The sequence below is a fragment of the Hyla sarda genome, chromosome 13 (assembly GCF_029499605.1).
Source record: "Hyla sarda isolate aHylSar1 chromosome 13, aHylSar1.hap1, whole genome shotgun sequence".
Taxonomy (NCBI): domain Eukaryota; kingdom Metazoa; phylum Chordata; class Amphibia; order Anura; family Hylidae; genus Hyla; species Hyla sarda.
In genome coordinates this window covers 2076955-2101604 of record NC_079201.1, presented here as the reverse complement: position 1 = coordinate 2101604, position 24650 = coordinate 2076955, and the positions used below count along the sequence as shown (strand labels likewise).

The 24650-nt window shown below is 54.5% G+C and overlaps 1 protein-coding gene and 1 long non-coding RNA gene across 3 annotated transcripts in view; one reads left to right on the top strand and one right to left on the bottom strand.

Moving 5' to 3' along the window:
* The first annotated feature begins 1398 nt into the window (after positions 1-1398).
* On the top strand, positions 1399-2147 carry LOC130297532 (uncharacterized). Of its 2 annotated transcripts, none has more exons than XR_008849574.1 (3): positions 1399-1507; positions 1633-1707; positions 2025-2145. It is a non-coding gene; the product is annotated as an uncharacterized LOC130297532 (long non-coding RNA). The 2 variants fall into 2 exon arrangements; XR_008849573.1 differs by lacking the exon at positions 1399-1507 and adding an exon at positions 1883-1982 and having other exon boundaries at positions 1693-1807; positions 2025-2147.
* Positions 2094-24650, bottom strand: part of ANKRD40 (ankyrin repeat domain 40) — a 24781-nt gene continuing 2224 nt past the window's right edge. The window contains exons 2-4 of the mRNA XM_056550089.1: positions 23961-24392; positions 7677-7858; positions 2094-2455 (exon numbers count right to left, since the gene is read on the bottom strand). Coding sequence (XP_056406064.1) covers positions 2318-2455; positions 7677-7858; positions 23961-24392 — 752 coding nt within the window. The 3' untranslated portion in view covers positions 2094-2317. The remainder of the gene's footprint in view (positions 2456-7676; positions 7859-23960; positions 24393-24650) is intronic.

Here is a 24650-nt window from a genome sequence, read left to right as displayed (position 1 = left end):
TCAGTGGGTTAGTGGACGGTCAGCGTCAGTGGGTTAGTGGACGGTCAGCGTCGGTAGGTTAGTGGACGGTCAGCGTCAGTGGGTTAGTGGACGGTCAGCGTCGGTAGGTTAGTGGACGGTCAGCGTCAGTGGGTTAGTGGACGGTCAGCGTCGGTAGGTTAGTGGACGGTCAGCGTCGGTAGGTTAGTGGACGGTCAGCGTCGGTAGGTTAGTGGACGGTCAGCGTCGGTAGGTTAGTGGACGGTCAGCGTCGGTAGGTTAGTGGACGGTCAGCGTCGGTAGGTTAGTGGACGGTCAGCGTCGGTAGGTTAGTGGACGGTCAGCGTCGGTAGGTTAGTGGACGGTCAGCGTCGGTAGGTTAGTGGACGGTCAGCGTCGGTAGGTTAGTGGACGGTCAGCGTCGGTAGGTTAGTGGACGGTCAGCGTCGGTAGGTTAGTGGACGGTCAGCGTCGGTAGGTTAGTGGACGGTCAGCGTCGGTAGGTTAGTGGACGGTCAGCGTCGGTAGGTTAGTGGACGGTCAGCGTCGGTAGGTTAGTGGACGGTCAGCGTCGGTAGGTTAGTGGACGGTCAGCGTCGGTAGGTTAGTGGACGGTCAGCGTCGGTAGGTTAGTGGACGGTCAGCGTCGGTAGGTTAGTGGACGGTCAGCGTCGGTAGGTTAGTGGACGGTCAGCGTCGGTAGGTTAGTGGACGGTCAGCGTCGGTAGGTTAGTGGACGGTCAGCGTCGGTAGGTTAGTGGACGGTCAGCGTCGGTAGGTTAGTGGACGGTCAGCGTCGGTAGGTTAGTGGACGGTCAGCGTCGGTAGGTTAGTGGACGGTCAGCGTCGGTAGGTTAGTGGACGGTCAGCGTCGGTAGGTTAGTGGACGGTCAGCGTCGGTAGGTTAGTGGACGGTCAGCGTCAGTAGGTTAGTGGACGGTCAGCGTCAGTAGGTTAGTGGACGGTCAGCGTCAGTAGGTTAGTGGACGGTCAGCGTCAGTAGGTTAGTGGACGGTCAGCGTCAGTAGGTTAGTGGACGGTCAGCGTCAGTAGGTTAGTGGACGGTCAGCGTCAGTAGGTTAGTGGACGGTCAGCGTCAGTAGGTTAGTGGACGGTCAGCGTCAGTAGGTTAGTGGACGGTCAGCGTCAGTAGGTTAGTGGACGGTCAGCGTCAGTAGGTTAGTGGACGGTCAGCGTCAGTAGGTTAGTGGACGGTCAGCGTCAGTAGGTTAGTGGACGGTCAGCGTCAGTAGGTTAGTGGACGGTCAGCGTCAGTAGGTTAGTGGACGGTCAGCGTCAGTAGGTTAGTGGACGGTCAGCGTCAGTAGGTTAGTGGACGGTCAGCGTCAGTAGGTTAGTGGACGGTCAGCGTCAGTAGGTTAGTGGACGGTCAGCGTCAGTAGGTTAGTGGACGGTCAGCGTCAGTAGGTTAGTGGACGGTCAGCGTCAGTAGGTTAGTGGACGGTCAGCGTCAGTAGGTTAGTGGACGGTCAGCGTCAGTAGGTTAGTGGACGGTCAGCGTCTGTAGGTTAGTGGACGGTCAGCGTCGGTAGGTTAGTGGACGCTCAATGTCGGTAGGTTAGTGGACGGTCAGCGTCAGTAGGTTAGTGGACGGTCAGCGTCAGTAGGTTAGTGGATGCTCAATGTCAGTAGGTTAGTGGACGGTCAGTGTCAGTAGGTTAGTGGACGCTCAGTGTCAGTAGGTTAGTGGACGCTCAGTGTCAGTAGGTTAGTGGACGGTCAGCGTCAGTAGGTTAGTGGACGGTCAGCGTCTGTAGGTTAGTGGACGGTCAGCGTCAGTAGGTTAGTGGACGGTCAGCGTCAGTAGGTTAGTGGACGGTCAGCGTCAGTAGGTTAGTGGACGGTCAGCGTCAGTAGGTTAGTGGACGCTCAGTGTCAGTAGGTTAGTGGACGGTCAGCGTCTGTAGGTTAGTGGACGGTCAGCGTCAGTAGGTTAGTGGACGGTCAGCGTCAGTAGGTTAGTGGACGCTCAGTGTCAGTAGGTTAGTGGACGGTCAGTGTCAGTAGACGCTCAGTGTCAGTAGGTTAGTGGACGCTCAGTGTCAGTAGGTTAGTGGACGCTCAGTGTCAGTAGGTTAGTGGACGGTCAGCGTCAGTAGGTTAGTGGACGGTCAGCGTCAGTAGGTTAGTGGACGGTCAGTGTCAGTAGGTTAGTGGACGCTCAGTGTCAGTAGGTTAGTGGACGCTCAGTGTCAGTAGGTTAGTGGACGCTCAGTGTCAGTAGGTTAGTGGACGGTCAGTGTCTGTAGGTTAGTGGACGGTCAGTGTCAGTAGGTTAGTGGACGCTCAGTGTCAGTAGGTTAGTGGACAGTCAGTGTCAGTAGGTGAGCTGCGAGGCCTTCTTGTTGAAGCAGGGTCGGTCGGTCAGTGACGTTGATGTCCTGCAGAGGATGTGGTCGTGTTTCAGGACCAGCTCGAGCTCCTGGAAGTCCTGCAGCCGGGCGACATCTTTGTCCTGAAGTAAAATCACATGAGAATAGATTACACTGAGAATCATCTACACCAAAGGTCTTCAAACCGAGGCCCTCCAGCTGCTGCCAACTCCTCCTCCCAGTCCAGGATGACTTACAGGGCTCTGCTATAGGTCCATTAGGGAGGGGACGTGACACGGGACATGGGGACGGGACGGGACGTGGGGACATGACGTGGGGATGGGACATGGGGACATGACGTGGGGATGGGACATGGGGACATGACGTGGGGATGGGACATGGGGACATGACGTGGGGATGGGACATGGGGATGGGACACGGGACGTGGGGACATGGGGATGGGACGTGGGGACGTGACACGAGACATGGGGACGGGACATGACACGGGACATGGGGACGGGACATGGGGACGGGACGTGGGGATGGGACATGGGGATGGGACACGGGACGTGGGGACATGGGGATGGGACGTGGGGACGTGACACGAGACATGGGGACGGGACATGACACGGGACATGGGGACGGGACATGGGGACGGGACGTGGGGACGGGACACGGGACGTGGGGACATGACGTGGGGATGGGACGTGGGGACATGACGTGGGGATGGGACGTGGGGACATGACGTGGGGATGGGACATGGGGACATGACGTGGGGATGGGACACGGGACGTGGGGACATGACGTGGGGATGGGACATGGGGACATGACGTGGGGATGGGACACGGGACGTGGGGACATGACGTGGGGATGGGACATGGGGACATGACGTGGGGACGGGACACGACACGGGACGTGGGGACGGGACACGACACGGGACGTGGGGACGGGACACGACACGGGACGTGGGGACGGGACACGACACGGGACGTGGGGACGGGACACGACACGGGACGTGGGGACGGGACACGACACGGGACACGACACGACACGGGACACGACACGGGACACGACACGGGACACGACACGGGACACGACACGGCACGACACGGGACACGACACGACACGGGACGCGGGGACACGGGACGCGGGGACACGGGACGCGGGGACACGGGACGCGGGGACACGGGACGCGGGGACACGGGACGCGGGGACACGGGACGCGGGGACACGGGACGCGGGGACACGGGACGCGGGGACACGGGACGCGGGGACACGGGACGCGGGGACACGGGACGCGGGGACACGGGACGCGGGGACACGGGACGCGGGGACACGGGACGTGGGGACACGGGACGTGGGGACACGGGACGTGGGGACACGGGACGTGGGGACACGGGACGTGGGGACACGGGACGTGGGGACACGGGGATGGGACATGGGGATGGGACGTGACACGGGACGTGGGGATGGGACGTGGGATGGGATGTGGGGACATGGGGACGGGACGTGGGGACATGGGGACGGGACGTGGGGACATGGGGACGGGACGTGGGGACATGGGGACGGGACGTGGGGACATGGGGACGGGACGTGGGGACGGGACGTGGGGACGGGACGTGGGGACGGGACGTGGGGACATGGGGACGGGACGGCGGGACATGGGGACGGGACGTGGGGACATGGGGACGGAACGTGGGGACATGGGGACGGGACGTGTGCATGAAATAGAGATTGGAGGCTTAAAACTGTTATATATCCTGATCCCATAGAGATAACAGCAGTATACAGATAGAGCTGGAGGGGAGATGTATAACTACTATATATCCTGATCCCATAGAGATAGCAGCAGTATACAGATAGAGCTGGAGGGGAGGTGTATAACTATTATATATCCAGACCCCATAGAGATAACAGCAGTATACAGATAGAGCTGGAGGGGAAGTGTATAACTACTATATATCCTGATCCCATAGAGATAGCTGCAGTATACAGATAGAGCTGGAGGGGAAGTATATAACTACTATATATCCTGATCCCATAGAGATAGCTGCAGTATACAGATAGAGCTGGAGGGGAAGTATATAACTACTATATACCCTGATCCCATAGAGATAGTTGCAGCAGTTTCTGCCACATTCCGCTTCCATGTGAATGGGGCCTTAAGGGGTTAAATGGGTAGTTTCATCTCCTTTATGTTCTGTGACTCTGCATTGGGCTGGGAATGGATGGATCTGGCTCCATACATGGTATTAGGTATTTTTGCACAAGTGTGCGGTACTTTTATACGGTCATATAGCAGTATAGATCTGTGTGCGGTACCTTTATACGGTCATATAGCAGTATAGATCTGTGTGCGGTACCTTTATACGGTCATATAGCAGTATAGATCTGTGTGCGGTACCTTTATACGTTCATATAGCAGTATAGATCTGTGTGCGGTACCTTTATACGGTCATATAGCAGTATAGATCTGTGTGCGGTACCTTTATACGGTCATATAGCAGTATAGATCTGTGTGCGGTACCTTTATACGGTCATATAGCAGTATAGATCTGTGTGCGGTACCTTTATACAGTCATATAGCAGTATAGATCTGTGTGCGGTACCTTTATACAGTCATATAGCAGTATAGATCTGTGTGCGGTACCTTTATACAGTCATATAGCAGTATAGATCTGTGTGCGGTACCTTTATACGGTCATATAGCAGTATAGATCTGTGTACGGTACCTTTATACAGTCATATAGCAGTATAGATCTGTGTGCGGTACCTTTATACAGTCATATAGCAGTATAGATCTGTGTGCGGTACCTTTATACAGTCATATAGCAGTATAGATCTGTGTGCGGTACCTTTATACGGTCATATAGTAGTATAGATCTGTGTGCGGTACCTTTATACGGTCATATAGCAGTATAGATCTGTGTGCGGTACCTTTATACGGTCATATAGCAGTATAGATCTGTGTGCGGTACCTTTATACGGTCATATAGCAGTAAAGATCTGTGTGCGGTACCTTTATACAGTCATATAGCAGTATAGATCTGTGTGCGGTACCTTTATACAGTCATATAGCAGTATAGATCTGTGTGCGGTACCTTTATACAGTCATATAGCAGTATAGATCTGTGTGCGGTACCTTTATACAGTCATATAGCAGTATAGATCTGTGTGCGGTACCTTTATACGGTCATATAGCAGTATAGATCTGTGTGCGGTACCTTTATACAGTCATATAGCAGTATAGATCTGTGTGCGGTACCTTTATACGGTCATATAGCAGTATAGATCTGTGTGCGGTACCTTTATACAGTCATATAGCAGTATACATTATCTGTGTGCGGTACCTTTATACAGTCATATAGCAGTATAGATCTGTGTGCGGTACCTTTATACGGTCATATAGCAGTATAGATCTGTGTGCGGTACCTTTATACGGTCATATAGCAGTATAGATCTGTGTGCGGTACCTTTATACAGTCATATAGCAGTATAGATCTGTGTGCGGTACCTTTATACGGTCATATAGCAGTATAGATCTGTGTACGGTACCTTTATACAGTCATATAGCAGTATAGATCTGTGTGCGGTACCTTTATACGGTCATATAGCAGTATAGATCTGTGTACGGTACCTTTATACAGTCATATAGCAGTATAGATCTGTGTGCGGTACCTTTATACGGTCATATAGCAGTATAGATCTGTGTGCGGTACCTTTATACAGTCATATAGCAGTATAGATCTGTGGGCGGTACCTTTATACGGTCATATAGTAGTATAGATCTGTGTGCGGTACCTTTATACGGTCATATAGCAGTAAAGATCTGTGTGCGGTACCTTTATACAGTCATATAGCAGTATAGATCTGTGTGCAGTACCTTTATACGGTCATATAGTAGTAAAGATCTGTGTGCGGTACCTTTATACAGTCATATAGCAGTATAGATCTGTGTGCGGTACCTTTATACAGTCATATAGCAGTATAGATCTGTGTGCTGTACCTTTATACAGTCATATAGCAGTATAGATTATCTGTGTGCGATACCTTTATACAGTCATATAGCAGTGTAGATCTGTGTGCGGTACCTTTATACGGTCATATAGCAGTATAGATCTGTGTGCGGTACCTTTATACGGTCATATAGCAGTATAGATCTGTGTGCGGTACCTTTATACAGTCATATAGCAGTATAGATCTGTGTGCGGTACCTTTATACGGTCATATAGCAGTATAGATCTGTGTGCGGTACCTTTATACGGTCATATAGCAGTATAGATCTGTGTGCGATACCTTTATACAGTCATATAGCAGTATAGATCTGTGTGCGGTACCTTTATACAGTCATATAGCAGTATAGATCTGTGTGCGGTACCTTTATACAGTCATATAGCAGTATAGATCTGTGTGCGGTACCTTTATACGGTCATATAGCAGTATAGATCTGTGTGCGGTACCTTTATACGGTCATATAGCAGTATAGATCTGTGTGCGGTACCTTTATACAGTCATATAGCAGTATAGATCTGTGTGCGATACCTTTATACAGTCATATAGCAGTATAGATCTGTGTGCGGTACCTTTATACAGTCATATAGCAGTATAGATCTGTGTGCGGTACCTTTATACAGTCATATAGCAGTATAGATCTGTGTGCGGTACCTTTATACGGTCATATAGCAGTATAGATCTGTGTGCGGTACCTTTATACGGTCATATAGCAGTATAGATCTGTGTGCGGTACCTTTATACGGTCATATAGCAGTATAGATCTGTGTGCGGTACCTTTATACGGTCATATAGCAGTATAGATCTATCTGCCGTTCTGCGCTATTTTTGGTAACCTTTTCTGCCTCTCGTCCTGTGTTTGCCGTTTGTGCCTTTATCCATATATACTGTCCATTATTTTTAATGTTATTTTTATCATCTATATATTTGTTAATAAAAAATATTCTATTTAATTTAAAGGGGTACTCCACCCCCTAGACATCTTTATCTCTAAACAAAAGGATAGGGGATAAGATGTCTGATCACCCCCGCAGTCTCCACCCCAACAATCCGCACCACGGAACCCCGAAGCCTAGCGCAGTTGACATTTTGAACACTACGGATGCCGGGCTGGAGATCACGTGGGTCCCAGCGGCCGACCCTCCCCCCGTAATCAGACTTCTTATCCCCTATCCTAGGTAGGAGACCGCTCCGCAACGCACACGTCTTCATAGACAACAATGTAAAAGCCACAGAAACAGACAACATGTTCATTGTTTCTCTGGGCGCCCGAATCATTTCTGCCGCAGAATTTCTGCCGTGTGCAGCAGAATCCCATTGAAATGAATGGAACTGTGCGGACTGTGTCTGTACCTTCCTGAGCATGGTGTTCGGGAGCTTCCTGATCTTCTCCACGCTGTCTGTACTGACTCCCAGCTCGTAGCAGCAGACCCGCACAAGTTCCCGGTACGTCAGCTCCTCTCGGTCCATTTCCACTTCAATGAAATCATTGTCCCCGGGGGAACTGCTCTGAATCCTCACTTTTAGGACTAACTCTGCGCGACAAGTACATAAATAAAACATCATTAATGCCGTCCTACCTGGAGCACGTGTGGTGACGGGGACATGTTCCCCAATTAGAGTCCTTTTAGCTGTTGCAAAACTACAACTCCCAGCATGCCCGGACAGCCGAAGGCTGTCCGGGCATGCTGGGAGTTGTAGTTTTGCAACAGCTGGGTTATAGGAATCATTCAAACATTAAAAATGAACACCTATCCACTGGATAAGTATCTGAATAGAGGTCAAACCACTGGGACCCCCACTGATCACAAGAGTAGAGGTCACATGACCCTCCCCCAGGGTGAATGGAGGATGGTAAGTAACTATAGGGGTGACAAAGATAGCGGTCAGTCCCAAAGAGCGTAAATATAATGGCAGACCATTCCCTTTCCTCATTTACAACATCTCTGATCCCCAAAAATCCCTAAAAAAAAAAGTATACAACTCTGAAAGCTGAGGGTTTGCTACAATTGTATCAGGTCTATATAATCCTCTCCCGTTACAATGTATCAGTTTGGAGCCGAGACTGGAGAACAATGTAACACAACCTCCATCTGGATGGGTTATTAGGGCAGGACACTGCAGATGTGAGAAGAAACGTTTTCCATTCACTGACTGCAAGAAGAGGTATTGAAAAAGAAATACAAAGTATGTTAGAAAGCTGCAGCTATTTTACCAATTAAAGGGGTACTCCACTGGCCAGTGTTCCGGCTGCGTTCCGAATATTTAGTTCTGAACGCTGTGAATCCCCTGCGGCGGTCGGCCACACCACCTCATGTCAAGGACCAGGCCCATTTTGGCCTTAAAGGGGGTATCCAGCAAAAAACTTATATATATATATATATATATATATATAAGTGGGCAGCGGCAGATGTATGTATAATGTGTGCATATGTATGGTGTATATCAACTGGCTCCAGAAAGTTAAACAGATTTGTAAATTACTGCTATTAAAAAAATCTTAATCCTTTCAGTACTTATGAGCTGCTGAAGTTGAATTGTTCTTTTCTGTCTAAGCGCTCCCTGATGACACGTGTCTCGGGAGCTGTCCAGAGTAGAAGAGGTTTGCTATGGGAATTTGCTTCTACTCTGGACAGTTCCCGAGACAGGTGTCATCAGGGAGCGCTTAGACGGAAAAGAACAACTCAACTTCAGCAGCTGATAATTATTGGACGGATTAAGATTTTTTAATAGAAGCAATTTACAAATCTGTTTAACTTTCTGGAGCCAGTTGATATACACCATACATATGCACACATTATACATACATCTGCCGCTGCCCACTCTACATCATACATTACATACATACATCATACATACACCTGCCGCTGCCCCCTATATCATACATTACATACACACATCATATACACATGACACATACATCATACATACATCTGCCGCTGCCCACCCCCTACATCATACACACATCATACACATATACACATACACCATACATATGCACACATCATACATACACCCCCCCCTAATCATACATTACATACATATACAACCACCCTTACCGCCGCCTGCATGCTCGGCCTCCTCACCTGAGCCAGTGTGAGGTGAAATCCCCAGCCCGTGCAGTGCAGTCTCCTCACATGCAGAAATCCCCAGCCCGTGCAGTGCAGTCTCCTCACACACAGAAATCCCCAGCCTGTGCAGTGCAGTCTCCTCACATGCAGAAATCCCCAGCCCGTGCAGTGCAGTCTCCTCACACACAGAAATCCCCAGCCCGTGCAGTGCAGTCTCCTCACACACAGAAATCCCCAGCCCGTGCAGTGCAGTGCAGTCTCCTCACACACAGAAATCCCCAGCCCGTGCAGTGCAGTCTCCTCACACACAGAAATCCCCAGCCAGTGCAGTGCAGTCTCCTCACACACAGAAATCCCCAGCCCGTGCAGTGCAGTCTCCGCACACACAGAAATCCCCAGCCCGTGCAGTCTCCTCACACGCAGAAATCCCCAGCCCGTGCAGTGCAGTCTCCTCACACACAGAAATCCCCAGCCCGTGCAGTGCAGTCTCCTCACACGCAGAAATCCCCAGCCCGTGCAGTGCAGTATCCTCACACACAGAAATCCCCAGCCCGTGCAGTGCAGTCTCCTCACACACAGAAATCCCCAGCCCGTGCAGTGTAGTCTCCTCACACACAGAAATCCCCAGCCCGTGCAGTCTCCTCACACACAGAAATCCCCAGCCCGTGCAGTGCAGTCTCCTCACACACAGAAATCCCCAGCCAGTGCAGTGCAGTCTCCTCACACACAGAAATCCCCAGCCCGTGCAGTGCAGTCTCCGCACACACAGAAATCCCCAGCCCGTGCAGTGCAGTCCCCTCACAAACAGAAATCCCCAGCCAGTGCAGTGCAGTCTCCTCACACACAGAAATCCCCAGCCCGTGCAGTGCAGTCTCCTCACACACAGAAATCCCCAGCCCGTGCAGTGCAGTCTCCTCACACGCAGAAATCCCCAGCCCGTGCAGTGCAGTATCCTCACACACAGAAATCCCCAGCCCGTGCAGTGCAGTCTCCTCACACACAGAAATCCCCAGCCCGTGCAGTGTAGTCTCCTCACACACAGAAATCCCCAGCCCGTGCAGTCTCCTCACACACAGAAATCCCCAGCCCGTGCAGTGCAGTCTCCTCACACACAGAAATCCCCAGCCAGTGCAGTGCAGTCTCCTCACACACAGAAATCCCCAGCCCGTGCAGTGCAGTCTCCGCACACACAGAAATCCCCAGCCCGTGCAGTGCAGTCCCCTCACAAACAGAAATCCCCAGCCAGTGCAGTGCAGTCTCCTCACACACAGAAATCCCCAGCCCGTGCAGTCTCCACACACACAGAAATCCCCAGCCCGTGCAGTCTCCTCACACACAGAAATCCCCAGCCAGTGCAGTGCAGTCTCCTCACACACAGAAATCCCCAGCCCGTGCAGTCTCCACACACACAGAAATCCCCAGCCCGTGCAGTGCAGTCTCCTCACACACAGAAATCCCCAGCCCGTGCAGTCTCCTCACACACAGAAATCCCCAGCCTGTGCAGTGCAGTCTCCGCACACACAGAAATCCCCAGCCCGTGCAGTGCAGTCTCCTCACACACAGAAATCCCCAGCCCGTGCAGTGCAGTCTCCTCACACAGAAATCCCCTGTCCGTGCAGTGCAGTCTCCGCACACACAGAAATCCCCAGCCCGTGCAGTGCAGTCTCTCACACAGAAATCCCCTGCCCGTGCAGTGCAGTCTCCGCACACACAGAAATCCCCAGCCCGTGCAGTGCAGTCTCTCACAAACAGAAATCCCCAGCCCGTGCAGTGCAGTCTCCTCACACACAGAAATCCCCAGCCCGTGCAGTGCAGTCTCCACACACACAGAAATCCCCAGCCCGTGCAGTGCAGTCTCCTCACACACAGAAATCCCCAGCCCGTGGAGTCTCCTCACACACAGAAATCCCCAGCCTGTGCAGTGCAGTCTCCGCACACACAGAAATCCCCAGCCCGTGCAGTGCAGTCCCCTCACAAACAGAAATCCCCAGCCCGTGCAGTGCAGTCTCCTCACACACAGAAATCCCCAGCCCGTGCAGTGCAGTCTCCACACACACAGAAATCCCCAGCCTGTGCAGTGCAGTATCCTCACACACAGAAATCCCCAGCCCATGCAGTGCAGTCTCCGCACACACAGAAATCCCCAGCCCGTGCAGTGCAGTCTCCTCACACACAGAAATCCCCAGCCCATGCAGTGCAGTCTCCGCACACACAGAAATCCCCAGCCCGTGCAGTCTCCTCACACACAGAAATCCCCAGCCTGTGCAGTGCAGTCTCCTCACACACAGAAATCCCCAGCCCGTGCAGTGCAGTGCAGTCTCCTCACACACAGAAATCCCCAGCCCGTGCAGTGCAGTCTCCGCACACACAGAAATCCCCAGCCCGTGCAGTGCAGTCCCCTCACAAACAGAAATCCCCAGCCCGTGCAGTGCAGTCTCCTCACACACAGAAATCCCCAGCCCGTGCAGTGCAGTCTCCACACACACAGAAATCCCCAGCCCGTGCAGTGCAGTCTCCTCACACACAGAAATCCCCAGCCCGTGCAGTCTCCTCACACACAGAAATCCCCAGCCTGTGCAGTGCAGTCTCCTCACACACAGAAATCCCCAGCCCGTGCAGTCTCCTCACACACAGAAATCCCCAGCCCGTGCAGTGCAGTCTCCTCACACACAGAAATCCCCAGCCCGTGCAGTGCAGTCTCCTCACACACAGAAATCCCCAGCCTGTGCAGTGCAGTCTCCTCACACACAGAAATCCCCAGCCCGTGCAGTGCAGTCTCCTCAAACACAGAAATCCCCAGCCCGTGCAGTGCAGTCTCCTCACACACAGAAATCCCCAGCCCGTGCAGTGCAGTCTCCTCACACACAGAAATCCCCAGCCCGTGCAGTGCAGTCTCCTCACACAGAAATCCCCTGCCCGTGCAGTGCAGTCTCCGCACACACAGAAATCCCCAGCCCGTGCAGTGCAGTCTCTCACAAACAGAAATCCCCAGCCCGTGAAGTGCAGACTCCTCACACACAGAAATCCCCAGCCCGTGCAGTGCAGTCTCCACACACACAGAAATCCCCAGCCCGTGCAGTGCAGTCTCCTCACACACAGAAATCCCCAGCCCGTGCAGTCTCCTCACACACAGAAATCCCCAGCCTGTGCAGTGCAGTCTCCTCAAACACAGAAATCCCCAGCCTGTGCAGTGCAGTCTCCTCACACACAGAAATCCCCAGCCTGTGCAGTGCAGTCTCCTCACACACAGAAATCCCCAGCCTGTGCAGTGCAGTCTCCTCACACACAGAAATCCCCAGCCCGTGCAGTGTAGTATCCTCACACACAGAAATCCCCAGCCCGTGCAGTGCAGTCTCCTCACACACAGAAATCCCCAGCCTGTGCAGTGCAGTCTCCTCAAACACAGAAATCCCCAGCCCGTGCAGTGCAGTCTCCTAAAACACAGAAATCCCCAGCCTGTGCAGTGCAGTCTCCTCACACACAGAAATCCCCAGCCTGTGCAGTCTCCTCACACACAGAAATCCCCAGCCTGTGCAGTGCAGTCTCCTCACACACAGAAATCCCCAGCCCGTGCAGTGCAGTCTCCTCACACACAGAAATCCCCAGCCCGTGCAGTCTCCTCACACACAGAAATCCCCAGCCCGTGCAGTGCAGTCTCCGCACACACAGAAATCCCCAGCCGGTGCAGTGCAGTCTCCGCACACACAGAAATCCCCAGCCCGTGCAGTGCAGTCTCCTCACACACAGAAATCCCCAGCCTGTGCAGTCTCCTCACACACAGAAATCCCCAGCCTGTGCAGTGCAGTCTCCTCACACACAGAAATCCCCAGCCCGTGCAGTGCAGTGCAGTCTCCTCACACACAGAAATCCCCAGCCCGTGCAGTGCAGTCTCCGCACACACAGAAATCCCCAGCCCGTGCAGTGCAGTCCCCTCACAAACAGAAATCCCCAGCCCGTGCAGTGCAGTCTCCTCACACACAGAAATCCCCAGCCCGTGCAGTGCAGTCTCCTCAAACACAGAAATCCCCAGCCCGTGCAGTGCAGTCTCCTCACACACAGAAATCCCCAGCCCGTGCAGTGCAGTCTCCTCACACACAGAAATCCCCAGCCCGTGCAGTGCAGTCTCCTCACACAGAAATCCCCTGCCCGTGCAGTGCAGTCTCCGCACACACAGAAATCCCCAGCCCGTGCAGTGCAGTCTCTCACAAACAGAAATCCCCAGCCCGTGAAGTGCAGACTCCTCACACACAGAAATCCCCAGCCCGTGCAGTGCAGTCTCCACACACACAGAAATCCCCAGCCCGTGCAGTGCAGTCTCCTCACACACAGAAATCCCCAGCCCGTGCAGTCTCCTCACACACAGAAATCCCCAGCCTGTGCAGTGCAGTCTCCTCACACACAGAAATCCCCAGCCTGTGCAGTGCAGTCTCCTCACACACAGAAATCCCCAGCCTGTGCAGTCTCCTCACACACAGAAATCCCCAGCCCGTGCAGTGTAGTATCCTCACACACAGAAATCCCCAGCCCGTGCAGTGCAGTCTCCTCACACACAGAAATCTCCAGCCCGTGCAGTGCAGTCTCCTCAAACACAGAAATCCCCAGCCTGTGCAGTGCAGTCTCCTCACACACAGAAATCCCCAGCCTGTGCAGTCTCCTCACACACAGAAATCCCCAGCCTGTGCAGTGCAGTCTCCTCACACACAGAAATCCCCAGCCCGTGCAGTGCAGTCTCCTCACACACAGAAATCCCCAGCCCGTGCAGTCTCCTCACACACAGAAATCCCCAGCCCGTGCAGTGCAGTCTCCGCACACACAGAAATGCCCAGCCGGTGCAGTGCAGTCTCCGCACACACAGAAATCCCCAGCCCGTGCAGTGCAGTCTCCTCACACACAGAAATCCCCAGCCTGTGCAGTCTCCTCACACACAGAAATCCCCAGCCTGTGCAGTGCAGTCTCCTCAAACACAGAAATCCCCAGCCTGTGCAGTGCAGTCTCCTCACACACAGAAATCCCCAGCCCGTGCAGTGCAGTGCAGTCTCCTCACACACAGAAATCCCCAGCCCGTGCAGTGCAGTCTCCGCACACACAGAAATCCCCAGCCCGTGCAGTGCAGTCCCCTCACAAACAGAAATCCCCAGCCAGTGCAGTGCAGTCTCCTCACACACAGAAATCCCCAGCCCGTGCAGTCTCCACACACACAGAAATCCCCAGCCCGTGCAGTCTCCTCACACACAGAAATCCCCAGCCAGTGCAGTGCAGTCTCCTCACACACAGAAATCCCCAGCCCGTGCAGTCTCCTCACACACAGAAATCCCCAGCCAGTGCAGTGCAGTCTCCTCACACACAGAAATCCCCAGCCCGTGCAGTGCAGTCTCCTCACACACAGAAATCCCCAGCCCGTGCAGTCTCCTCACACACAGAAATCCCCAGCCCGTGCAGTGCAGTCTCCTCACACACAGAAATCCCCAGCCCGTGCAGTCTCCTCACACACAGAAATCCCCAGCCTGTGCAGTGCAGTCTCCTCACACACAGAAATCCCCAGCCCATGCAGTGCAGTCTCCTCACACACAGAAATCCCCAGCCCGTGCAGTGCAGTCTCCTCACACACAGAAATCCCCAGCCCGTGCAGTGCAGTCTCCTCACACAGAAATCCCCTGTCCGTGCAGTGCAGTCTCCGCACACACAGAAATCCCCAGCCCGTGCAGTGCAGTCTCTCACACAGAAATCCCCTGCCCGTGCAGTGCAGTCTCCGCACACACAGAAATCCCCAGCCCGTGCAGTGCAGTCTCTCACAAACAGAAATCCCCAGCCCGTGCAGTGCAGTCTCCTCACACACAGAAATCCCCAGCCCGTGCAGTGCAGTCTCCACACACACAGAAATCCCCAGCCCGTGCAGTGCAGTCTCCTCACACACAGAAATCCCCAGCCCGTGGAGTCTCCTCACACACAGAAATCCCCAGCCTGTGCAGTGCAGTCTCCGCACACACAGAAATCCCCAGCCCGTGCAGTGCAGTCCCCTCACAAACAGAAATCCCCAGCCCGTGCAGTGCAGTCTCCTCACACACAGAAATCCCCAGCCCGTGCAGTGCAGTCTCCACACACACAGAAATCCCCAGCCTGTGCAGTGCAGTATCCTCACACACAGAAATCCCCAGCCCATGCAGTGCAGTCTCCGCACACACAGAAATCCCCAGCCCGTGCAGTGCAGTCTCCGCACACACAGAAATCCCCAGCCCATGCAGTGCAGTCTCCGCACACACAGAAATCCCCAGCCCGTGCAGTCTCCTCACACACAGAAATCCCCAGCCTGTGCAGTGCAGTCTCCTCACACACAGAAATCCCCAGCCCGTGCAGTGCAGTGCAGTCTCCTCACACACAGAAATCCCCAGCCCGTGCAGTGCAGTCTCCGCACACACAGAAATCCCCAGCCCGTGCAGTGCAGTCCCCTCACAAACAGAAATCCCCAGCCCGTGCAGTGCAGTCTCCTCACACACAGAAATCCCCAGCCCGTGCAGTGCAGTCTCCACACACACAGAAATCCCCAGCCCGTGCAGTGCAGTCTCCTCACACACAGAAATCCCCAGCCCGTGCAGTCTCCTCACACACAGAAATCCCCAGCCTGTGCAGTGCAGTCTCCTCACACACAGAAATCCCCAGCCCGTGCAGTCTCCTCACACACAGAAATCCCCAGCCCGTGCAGTGCAGTCTCCTCACACACAGAAATCCCCAGCCCGTGCAGTGCAGTCTCCTCACACACAGAAATCCCCAGCCTGTGCAGTGCAGTCTCCTCACACACAGAAATCCCCAGCCCGTGCAGTGCAGTCTCCTCAAACACAGAAATCCCCAGCCCGTGCAGTGCAGTCTCCTCACACACAGAAATCCCCAGCCCGTGCAGTGCAGTCTCCTCACACACAGAAATCCCCAGCCCGTGCAGTGCAGTCTCCTCACACAGAAATCCCCTGCCCGTGCAGTGCAGTCTCCGCACACACAGAAATCCCCAGCCCGTGCAGTGCAGTCTCTCACAAACAGAAATCCCCAGCCCGTGAAGTGCAGACTCCTCACACACAGAAATCCCCAGCCCGTGCAGTGCAGTCTCCACACACACAGAAATCCCCAGCCCGTGCAGTGCAGTCTCCTCACACACAGAAATCCCCAGCCCGTGCAGTCTCCTCACACACAGAAATCCCCAGCCTGTGCAGTGCAGTCTCCTCACACACAGAAATCCCCAGCCTGTGCAGTGCAGTCTCCTCACACACAGAAATCCCCAGCCTGTGCAGTGCAGTCTCCTCACACACAGAAATCCCCAGCCCGTGCAGTGTAGTATCCTCACACACAGAAATCCCCAGCCCGTGCAGTGCAGTCTCCTCACACACAGAAATCCCCAGCCTGTGCAGTGCAGTCTCCTCAAACACAGAAATCCCCAGCCCGTGCAGTGCAGTCTCCTCAAACACAGAAATCCCCAGCCTGTGCAGTGCAGTCTCCTCACACACAGAAATCCCCAGCCTGTGCAGTCTCCTCACACACAGAAATCCCCAGCCTGTGCAGTGCAGTCTCCTCACACACAGAAATCCCCAGCCCGTGCAGTGCAGTCTCCTCACACACAGAAATCCCCAGCCCGTGCAGTCTCCTCACACACAGAAATCCCCAGCCCGTGCAGTGCAGTCTCCGCACACAAAGAAATCCCCAGCCGGTGCAGTGCAGTCTCCGCACACACAGAAATCCCCAGCCCGTGCAGTGCAGTCTCCTCACACACAGAAATCCCCAGCCTGTGCAGTCTCCTCACACACAGAAATCCCCAGCCTGTGCAGTGCAGTCTCCTCAAACACAGAAATCCCCAGCCTGTGCAGTGCAGTCTCCTCACACACAGAAATCCCCAGCCCGTGCAGTGCAGTGCAGTCTCCTCACACACAGAAATCCCCAGCCCGTGCAGTGCAGTCTCCGCACACACAGAAATCCCCAGCCCGTGCAGTGCAGTCCCCTCACAAACAGAAATCCCCAGCCCGTGCAGTGCAGTCTCCTCACACACAGAAATCCCCAGCCCGTGCAGTGCAGTCTCCACACACACAGAAATCCCCAGCCCGTGCAGTGCAGTCTCCTCACACACAGAAATCCCCAGCCCGTGCAGTGCAGTCTCCACACACACAGAAATCCCCAGCCCGTGCAGTGCAGTCTCCTCACACACAGAAATCCCCAGCCCGTGCCGTCTCCTCACACACAGAAATCCCCAGCCTGTGCAGTGCAGTCTCCTCACACACAGAAATCCACAGCCCGTGCAGTGCAGAGCAGTGCAGTCTCCTCACACACAGAAATCCCCAGCCTGTGCAGTGCAGTCTCCTCACACCCAGAAATCCCCAGCCCGTGCAGTGCAGTCTCCTCACACACAGAAATCCCCAGCCTGTGCAGTGCAGTTTCCTCACACACAGAAATCCCCAGCCTGTGCAGTGCAGTCTCCTCAAACACAGAAATCCCCAGCCCGGGCAGTGCAGTCTCCTCACACACAGAAATCCCCAGCCCGTGCAGTGCAGTCTCCTCACACACAGAAATCCCCAGCCTGTGCAGTGCAGTCTCCTCACACAGAAATCCCCTGCCCGTGCAGTGCAGTCTCCGCACACACAGAAATCCCCAGCCCGTGCAGTGCAGTCTCTCACAAACAGAAATCCCCAGCCCGTGCAGTGCAGTCTCCTCACACACAGAAATCCCCAGCCCGTGCAGTGCAGTTTCCACACACACAGAAATCCCCAGCCCGTGCAGTGCAGTTTCCTCACACACAGAAATTCCCAGCCCGTGCAGTCTCCTCACACACAGAAATCCCCAGCCTGTGCAGTGCAGTCTCCTCACACACAGAAATCCCCACCCTGTGCAGTGCAGTGCAGTATCCTCACACACAGAAATCCCCAGCCCATGCAGTGCAGTCTCCTCACACACAGAAATCCCCAGCCTGTGCAGTGGAAGTCTCCTCAAACACAGAAATCCCCAGCCCGTGCCGTGCAGTCTCCTCACACACAGAAATCCCCAGCCCGTGCAGTGCAGTCTCCGCACACACAGAAATCCCCAGCCCGTGCAGTGCAGTCTCCTCACACACAGAAATCCCCAGCCCGTGCAGTGCAGTCTCCTCACACACAGAAATCCCCAGCCTGTGCAGTCTCCTCACACACAGAAATCCCCAGCCTGTGCAGTGCAGTCTCCTCAAACACAGAAATCCCCAGCCTGTGCAGTGCAGTCTCCTCACACACAGAAATCCCCAGCCCGTGCAGTGCAGTATCCTCACACACAGAAATCCCCAGCCCGTTCAGTGCAGTCTCCTCACACACAGAAATCCCCAGCCTGTGCAGTGCAGTCTCCTCACACACAGAAATCCCCAGCCTGTGCAGTCTCCTCACACACAGAAATCCCCAGCCTGTGCAGTGCAGTCTCCTCAAACACAGAAATCCCCAGCCTGTGCAGTGCAGTCTCCTCACACACAGAAATCCCCAGCCCGTGCAGTGCAGTCTCCTCACACACAGAAATCCCCAGCCCATGCAGTGCAGTCTCCGCACACACAGAAATCCCCAGCCCGTGCAGTCTCCTCACACACAGAAATCCCCAGCCTGTGCAGTGCAGTCTCCTCACACACAGAAATCCCCAGCCTGTGCAGTGAAGTATCTTCACACACAGAAATCCCCAGCCCGTGCAGTGCAGTCTCCGCACACACAGAAATCCCCAGCCCGTGCAGTGCAGTCTCCTCACACACAGAAATCCCCAGCCCGTGCAGTGCAGTCTCCTCACACACAGAAATCCCCAGCCTGTGCAGTCTCCTCACACACAGAAATCCCCAGCCTGTGCAGTGCAGTCTCCTCACACACAGAAATCCCCAGCCTGTGCAGTGCAGTATCCTCTCACACAGAAATCCCCAGCCCGTGCAGTGCAGTCTCCTCACACACAGAAATCCCCAGCCCGTGCAGTGCAGTCTCCTCACACACAGAAATCCCCAGCCCGTGCAGTGCAGTCTCCTCACACACAGAAATCCCCAGCCTGTGCAGTGCAGTATCCTCACACACAGAAATCCCCAGCCTGTGCAGTGCAGTATCCTCACACACAGAAATCCCCAGCCTGTGCAGTGCAGTCTCCTCACACACAGAAATCCCCAGCCCGTGCAGTGCAGTCTCCTCACACACATCCTCTCCCTGCTCTGTATTTTCCCCCGTGAATAGTTGATACCTCCCTGTGATGAATGAGGTCCTGTGTAGATAGAGCGGGGGAGGGGAGGAGCTGTGTACGGGGAAGGGGAGGAGCTGTGTACATCCTCATTCTCCCCTTGTCTTGTATTATACAGAGCTGCGCTCTCCATCCTCCGGGAGGGGGGGGGGGATGAGGGGGCGTGGCTTAATAATCTCCTGCAGACATGTGACCTCGGGCTCGGGCTCTGCCCCCGCTCCTGAGATCCCCTCACACCGGCTGGGGGGCTCTGAGCAGCGGTCCCCGGCTACTGAAATCAGCTGGGGGCCGCCACCGCCCCCCTCCATACACCCTGAGCGCCGGTGTGAGGTGTAGACTGTATCCACTCCTGCACCTCACACCACCGCCCCCTCCATACACCCTGAGCGCCGGTGTGAGGTGTAGACTTGTATCCACTCCTGCACCTCACACCACTGCCCCCTCCATACACCCTGAGCGCCGGTGTGAGGTGTAGACTTGTATCCGCTCCTGCACCTCACACCACCGCCCCCTCCATACACCCTGAGTGCCGGTGTGAGGTGTAGACTTGTATCCACTCCTGCACCTCACACCACCGCCCCCTTCATACACCCTGAGCGCCGGTCTGAGGTGTAGACTTGTATCCGCTCCTGCACCTCACACCACTGCCCCCTCCATACACCCTGAGCGCCGGTGTGAGGTGTAGACTTGTATCCACTCCTGCACCTCACACCACCGCCCCCTCCATACACCCTGAGCGCCGGTCTGAGGTGTAGACTTGTATCCACTCCTGCACCTCACAACACTGCCCCCTCCATACACCCTGAGCGCCGGTGTGAGGTGTAGACTTGTATCCACTCCTGCACCTCACACCACCGCCCCCTCCATACACCCTGAGCGCCAGTGTGAGGTGTAGACTGTATCCACTCCTGCACCTCACACCACCGCCCCCTCCATACACCCTGAGCGCCGGTGTGAGGTGTAGACTTGTATCCACTCCTGCACCTCACACCACCGCCCCCTCCATACACCCTGAGCGCCGGTGTGAGGTGTAGACTTGTATCCACTCCTGCACCTCACACCACTTCCCCCTCCATACACCCTGAGCTCCGGTGTGAGGTGTAGACTTGTATCCGCTCCTGCACCTCACACCACCGCCCCCTCCATACACCCTGAGCGCCGGTGTGAGGTGTAGACTTGTATCCACTCCTGCACCTCACACCACCGCCCCCTCCATACACCCTGAGCTCCGGTGTGAGGTGTAGACTGTATCCACTCCTGCACCTCACACCACCGCCCCCTCCATACACCCTGAGCGCCGGTCTGAGGTGTAGACTTGTATCCACTCCTGCACCTCACACCACTGCCCCCTCCATACACCCTGAGCGCCGGTGTGAGGTGTAGACTTGTATCCGCTCCTGCACCTCACACCACCGCCCCCTCCATACACCCTGAGCGCCAGGGTGAGGTGTAGACTGTATCCGCTCCTGCACCTCACACCACCGCCCCCTCCATACACCCTGAGCGCCGGTGTGAGGTGTAGACTGTATCCACTCCTGCACCTCACACCACCGCCCCCTCCATACACCCTGAGCGCCGGTGTGAGGTGTAGACTTGTATCCACTCCTGCACCTCACACCACCGCCCCCTCCATACACCCTGAGCGCCGGTGTGAGGTGTAGACTGTATCCACTCCTGCACCTCACACCACTGCCCCCTCCATACACCCTGAGCGCCGGTGTGAGGTGTAGACTATCGGCTCCTGCACCTCACACAACTGCCCCCTCCATACACCCTGAGCGCCGGTGTGAGGTGTAGACTTGTATCGGCTCCTGCACCTCACACCACCGCCCCCTCCATACACCCTGAGCGCCGGTGTGAGGTGTAGACTTGTATCCGCTCCTGCACCTCACACCACCGCCCCCTCCATACACCCTGAGCACCGGTGTGAGGTGTAGACTGTATCCGCTCCTGCACCTCACACCACCGCCCCCTCCATACACCCTGAGCGCCGGTGTGAGGTGTAGTCTGTATCCACTCCTGCACCTCACACCACCGCCCCCTCCATACACCCTGAGCGCCGGTGTGAGGTGTAGACTGTATCCGCTCCTGCACCTCACACCACCGCCCCCTCCATACACCCTGAGTGCCGGTGTGAGGTGTAGACTGTATCGGCTCCTGCACCTCACACCACCGCCCCCTCCATACACCCTGAGCGCCGGTGTGAGGTGTAGACTTGTATCCGCTCCTGCACCTCACACCACCGCCCCCTCCATACACCCTGAGCGCCGGTGTGAGGTGTAGACTGTATCCACTCCTGCACCTCACACCACCGCCCCCTCCATACACCCTGAGCGCCAGTGTGAGGTGTAGACTGTATCCACTCCTGCACCTCACACCACTGCCCCCTCCATACACCCTGAGCGCCGGTGTGAGGTGTAGACTTGTATCCACTCCTGCACCTCACACCACCGCCCCCTCCATACACCCTGAGCGCCGGTGTGAGGTGTAGACTTGTATCCACTCCTGCACCTCACACCACTGCCCCCTCCATACACCCTGAGCGCCGGTGTGAGGTGTAGACTTGTATCCACTCCTGCACCTCACACCACCGCCCCCTCCATACACCCTGAGCGCCGGTGTGAGGTGTAGACTTGTATCCACTCCTGCACCTCACACCACCGCCCCCTCCATACACCCTGAGCGCCGGTGTGAGGTGTAGACTTGTATCCGCTCCTGCACCTCACACCACCGCCCCCTCCATACACCCTGAGCGCCGGTGTGAGGTGTAGTCTGTATCCACTCCTGCACCTCACACCACCGCCCCCTCCATACACCCTGAGTACCGGTGTGAGGTGTAGACTTGTATCCACTCCTGCACCTCACACCACCGCCCCCTCCATACACCCTGAGCGCCGGTGTGAGGTGTAGACTGTATCGGCTCCTGCACCTCACACCACTGCCCCCTCCATACACCCTGAGCGCCGGTGTGAGGTGTAGACTTGTATCGGCTCCTGCACCTCACACCACCGCCCCCTCCATACACCCTGAGCGCCGGTGTGAGGTGTAGACTTGTATCCACTCCTGCACCTCACACCACCGCCCCCTCCATACACCCTGAGCACCGGTGTGAGGTGTAGACTTGTATCCGCTCCTGCACCTCACACCACTGCCCCCTCCATACACCCTGAGCACCGGTGTGAGGTGTAGACTTGTATCCGCTCCTGCACCTCACAACACTGCCCCCTCCATACACCCTGAGCGCCGGTGTGAGGTGTAGACTGTATCCACTCCTGCACCTCACACCACCGCCCCCTCCATACACCCTGAGCGCCGGTGTGAGGTGTAGACTTGTATCCGCTCCTGCACCTCACACCACCGCCCCCTCCATACACCCTGAGCACCGGTGTGAGGTGTAGACTGTATCCACTCCTGCACCTCACACCACCGCCCCCTCCATACACCCTGAGCGCCGGTGTGAGGTATAGACTTGTATCGGCTCCTGCACCTCACACCGGCATTAAAGATGAATGAGGGGGAAGTCTGTCTGTCCCTGCTAGCCCGCTACAGGGCGAAATCTATGAACAATTCACCTGCCCGGCGCCCAAAACTACTTGTCCCGGGCGTCGGGCGATAGGATTTCCACATCCCTGCCTAATAAAAGTTTGACTCACCCCCTTTTTCCCATAAAAATAAAAACTGTGTAAATAAAAATAAACATGTGTTATCGCCGCGTGCGGAAATGTCCGAACTATAAAAATATATCTTTAATTAAAATTTTTATATCATGAAAAAATGAATAAAAAGCGATCAAAAAGTCCGATCACTACAAAAATGGTACCGATAAAAACTGCAGATCACGGCGCAAAAAATGAGCCCTCACACCGGCCCGTACGCTGAAAAATAAAAAAAAGTTATAGGGGTCAGAAGATGAGAATTTTTAACATATACATTTTCCTGCATGTAGTTATGATTTTTTCCGAAGTCCGACAATATCCAACCTATATAAGTAGGGGATCATTTTAACCGTATGGCCCTACAGAATAATGATAAGGTGTCATTTTTACCGAAATATGCACTGCGTAGAAACGGAAGCCCCCAAAAGTTACAAAATGACATTTTTTCTTCAATTTTGTCGCACAATGATTTTTTTTTCCGTTTCGCTGTGGATTTTTTTTGGTAAAATGACTAATGTCACTGCAAAGTAGAATTGGTGACGCAAAAAATAAGCCAACATATAGAATTTTATGTGCAAAATTTAAAGCGTTATGATTTTTAGAAGGTGAAGGGGAAAAAATGAAAATGCAAAAACCTAAAGGGGTTAAGCTACGATGCAGCAGGGTGTGACCGCCATCTTTGGCTCCTAATACCTGCCTAGCAGATGCCACTTTACCTTTCATATTGGATGGGAAGGCTCCGGTAAAGAAGAACGGTTGAAACACTTGCATAGGTCCTCCGTGGGCGCCCCCATGTGGCAGATTAGAGGAGATGGGGGAATACATGCTGCGGTTCTGGACCGGCGGGTGCGAACATTCTGGAGGGATCTGCACTTCTCCGTTATAAAACAAGGCCGGGAACTTGTCTTCCTTCTTCACTGAGGTATTGATGTGAATGTTCTCCACCCCATTGTTCAGCAGCGGGAAACTAGTGGCGGGTGGTGGAGGCGGCGTAGAGTGGGAGGTGCCATTCTCAATGCAGGGGGCGCTATTCTCTTGTTTGTTGCTTTCTCGGGTGTAGGTGAAAGGAAGTTGCGAACTGGCCAGATAATTTGGAATAAACACTAAATCAGACTCAGGTTTAACTTCATCAGGTTCTAAGTCTTCAACTGCAAGAAGAAAAGAAAATATCAGGTCATAGAGAAGGTGAAGGCGGCCATACTGATCCCAACGCCATCACTGAAATGATTTCCTAATACTCCCCACATTCCCTATGACACCTCAGGCATTGCAGAGAGAGGTTGTGGAGTCTGATCACCGCACCTGGTCATCTGATAAGGCTGCTGGAGGTCACCCAGGTGAACTGATTAGACTGAGGTGTGTAGGAGTCAGTTCACAACATGTGCAGTTTTGATGTGTTTTTGTTA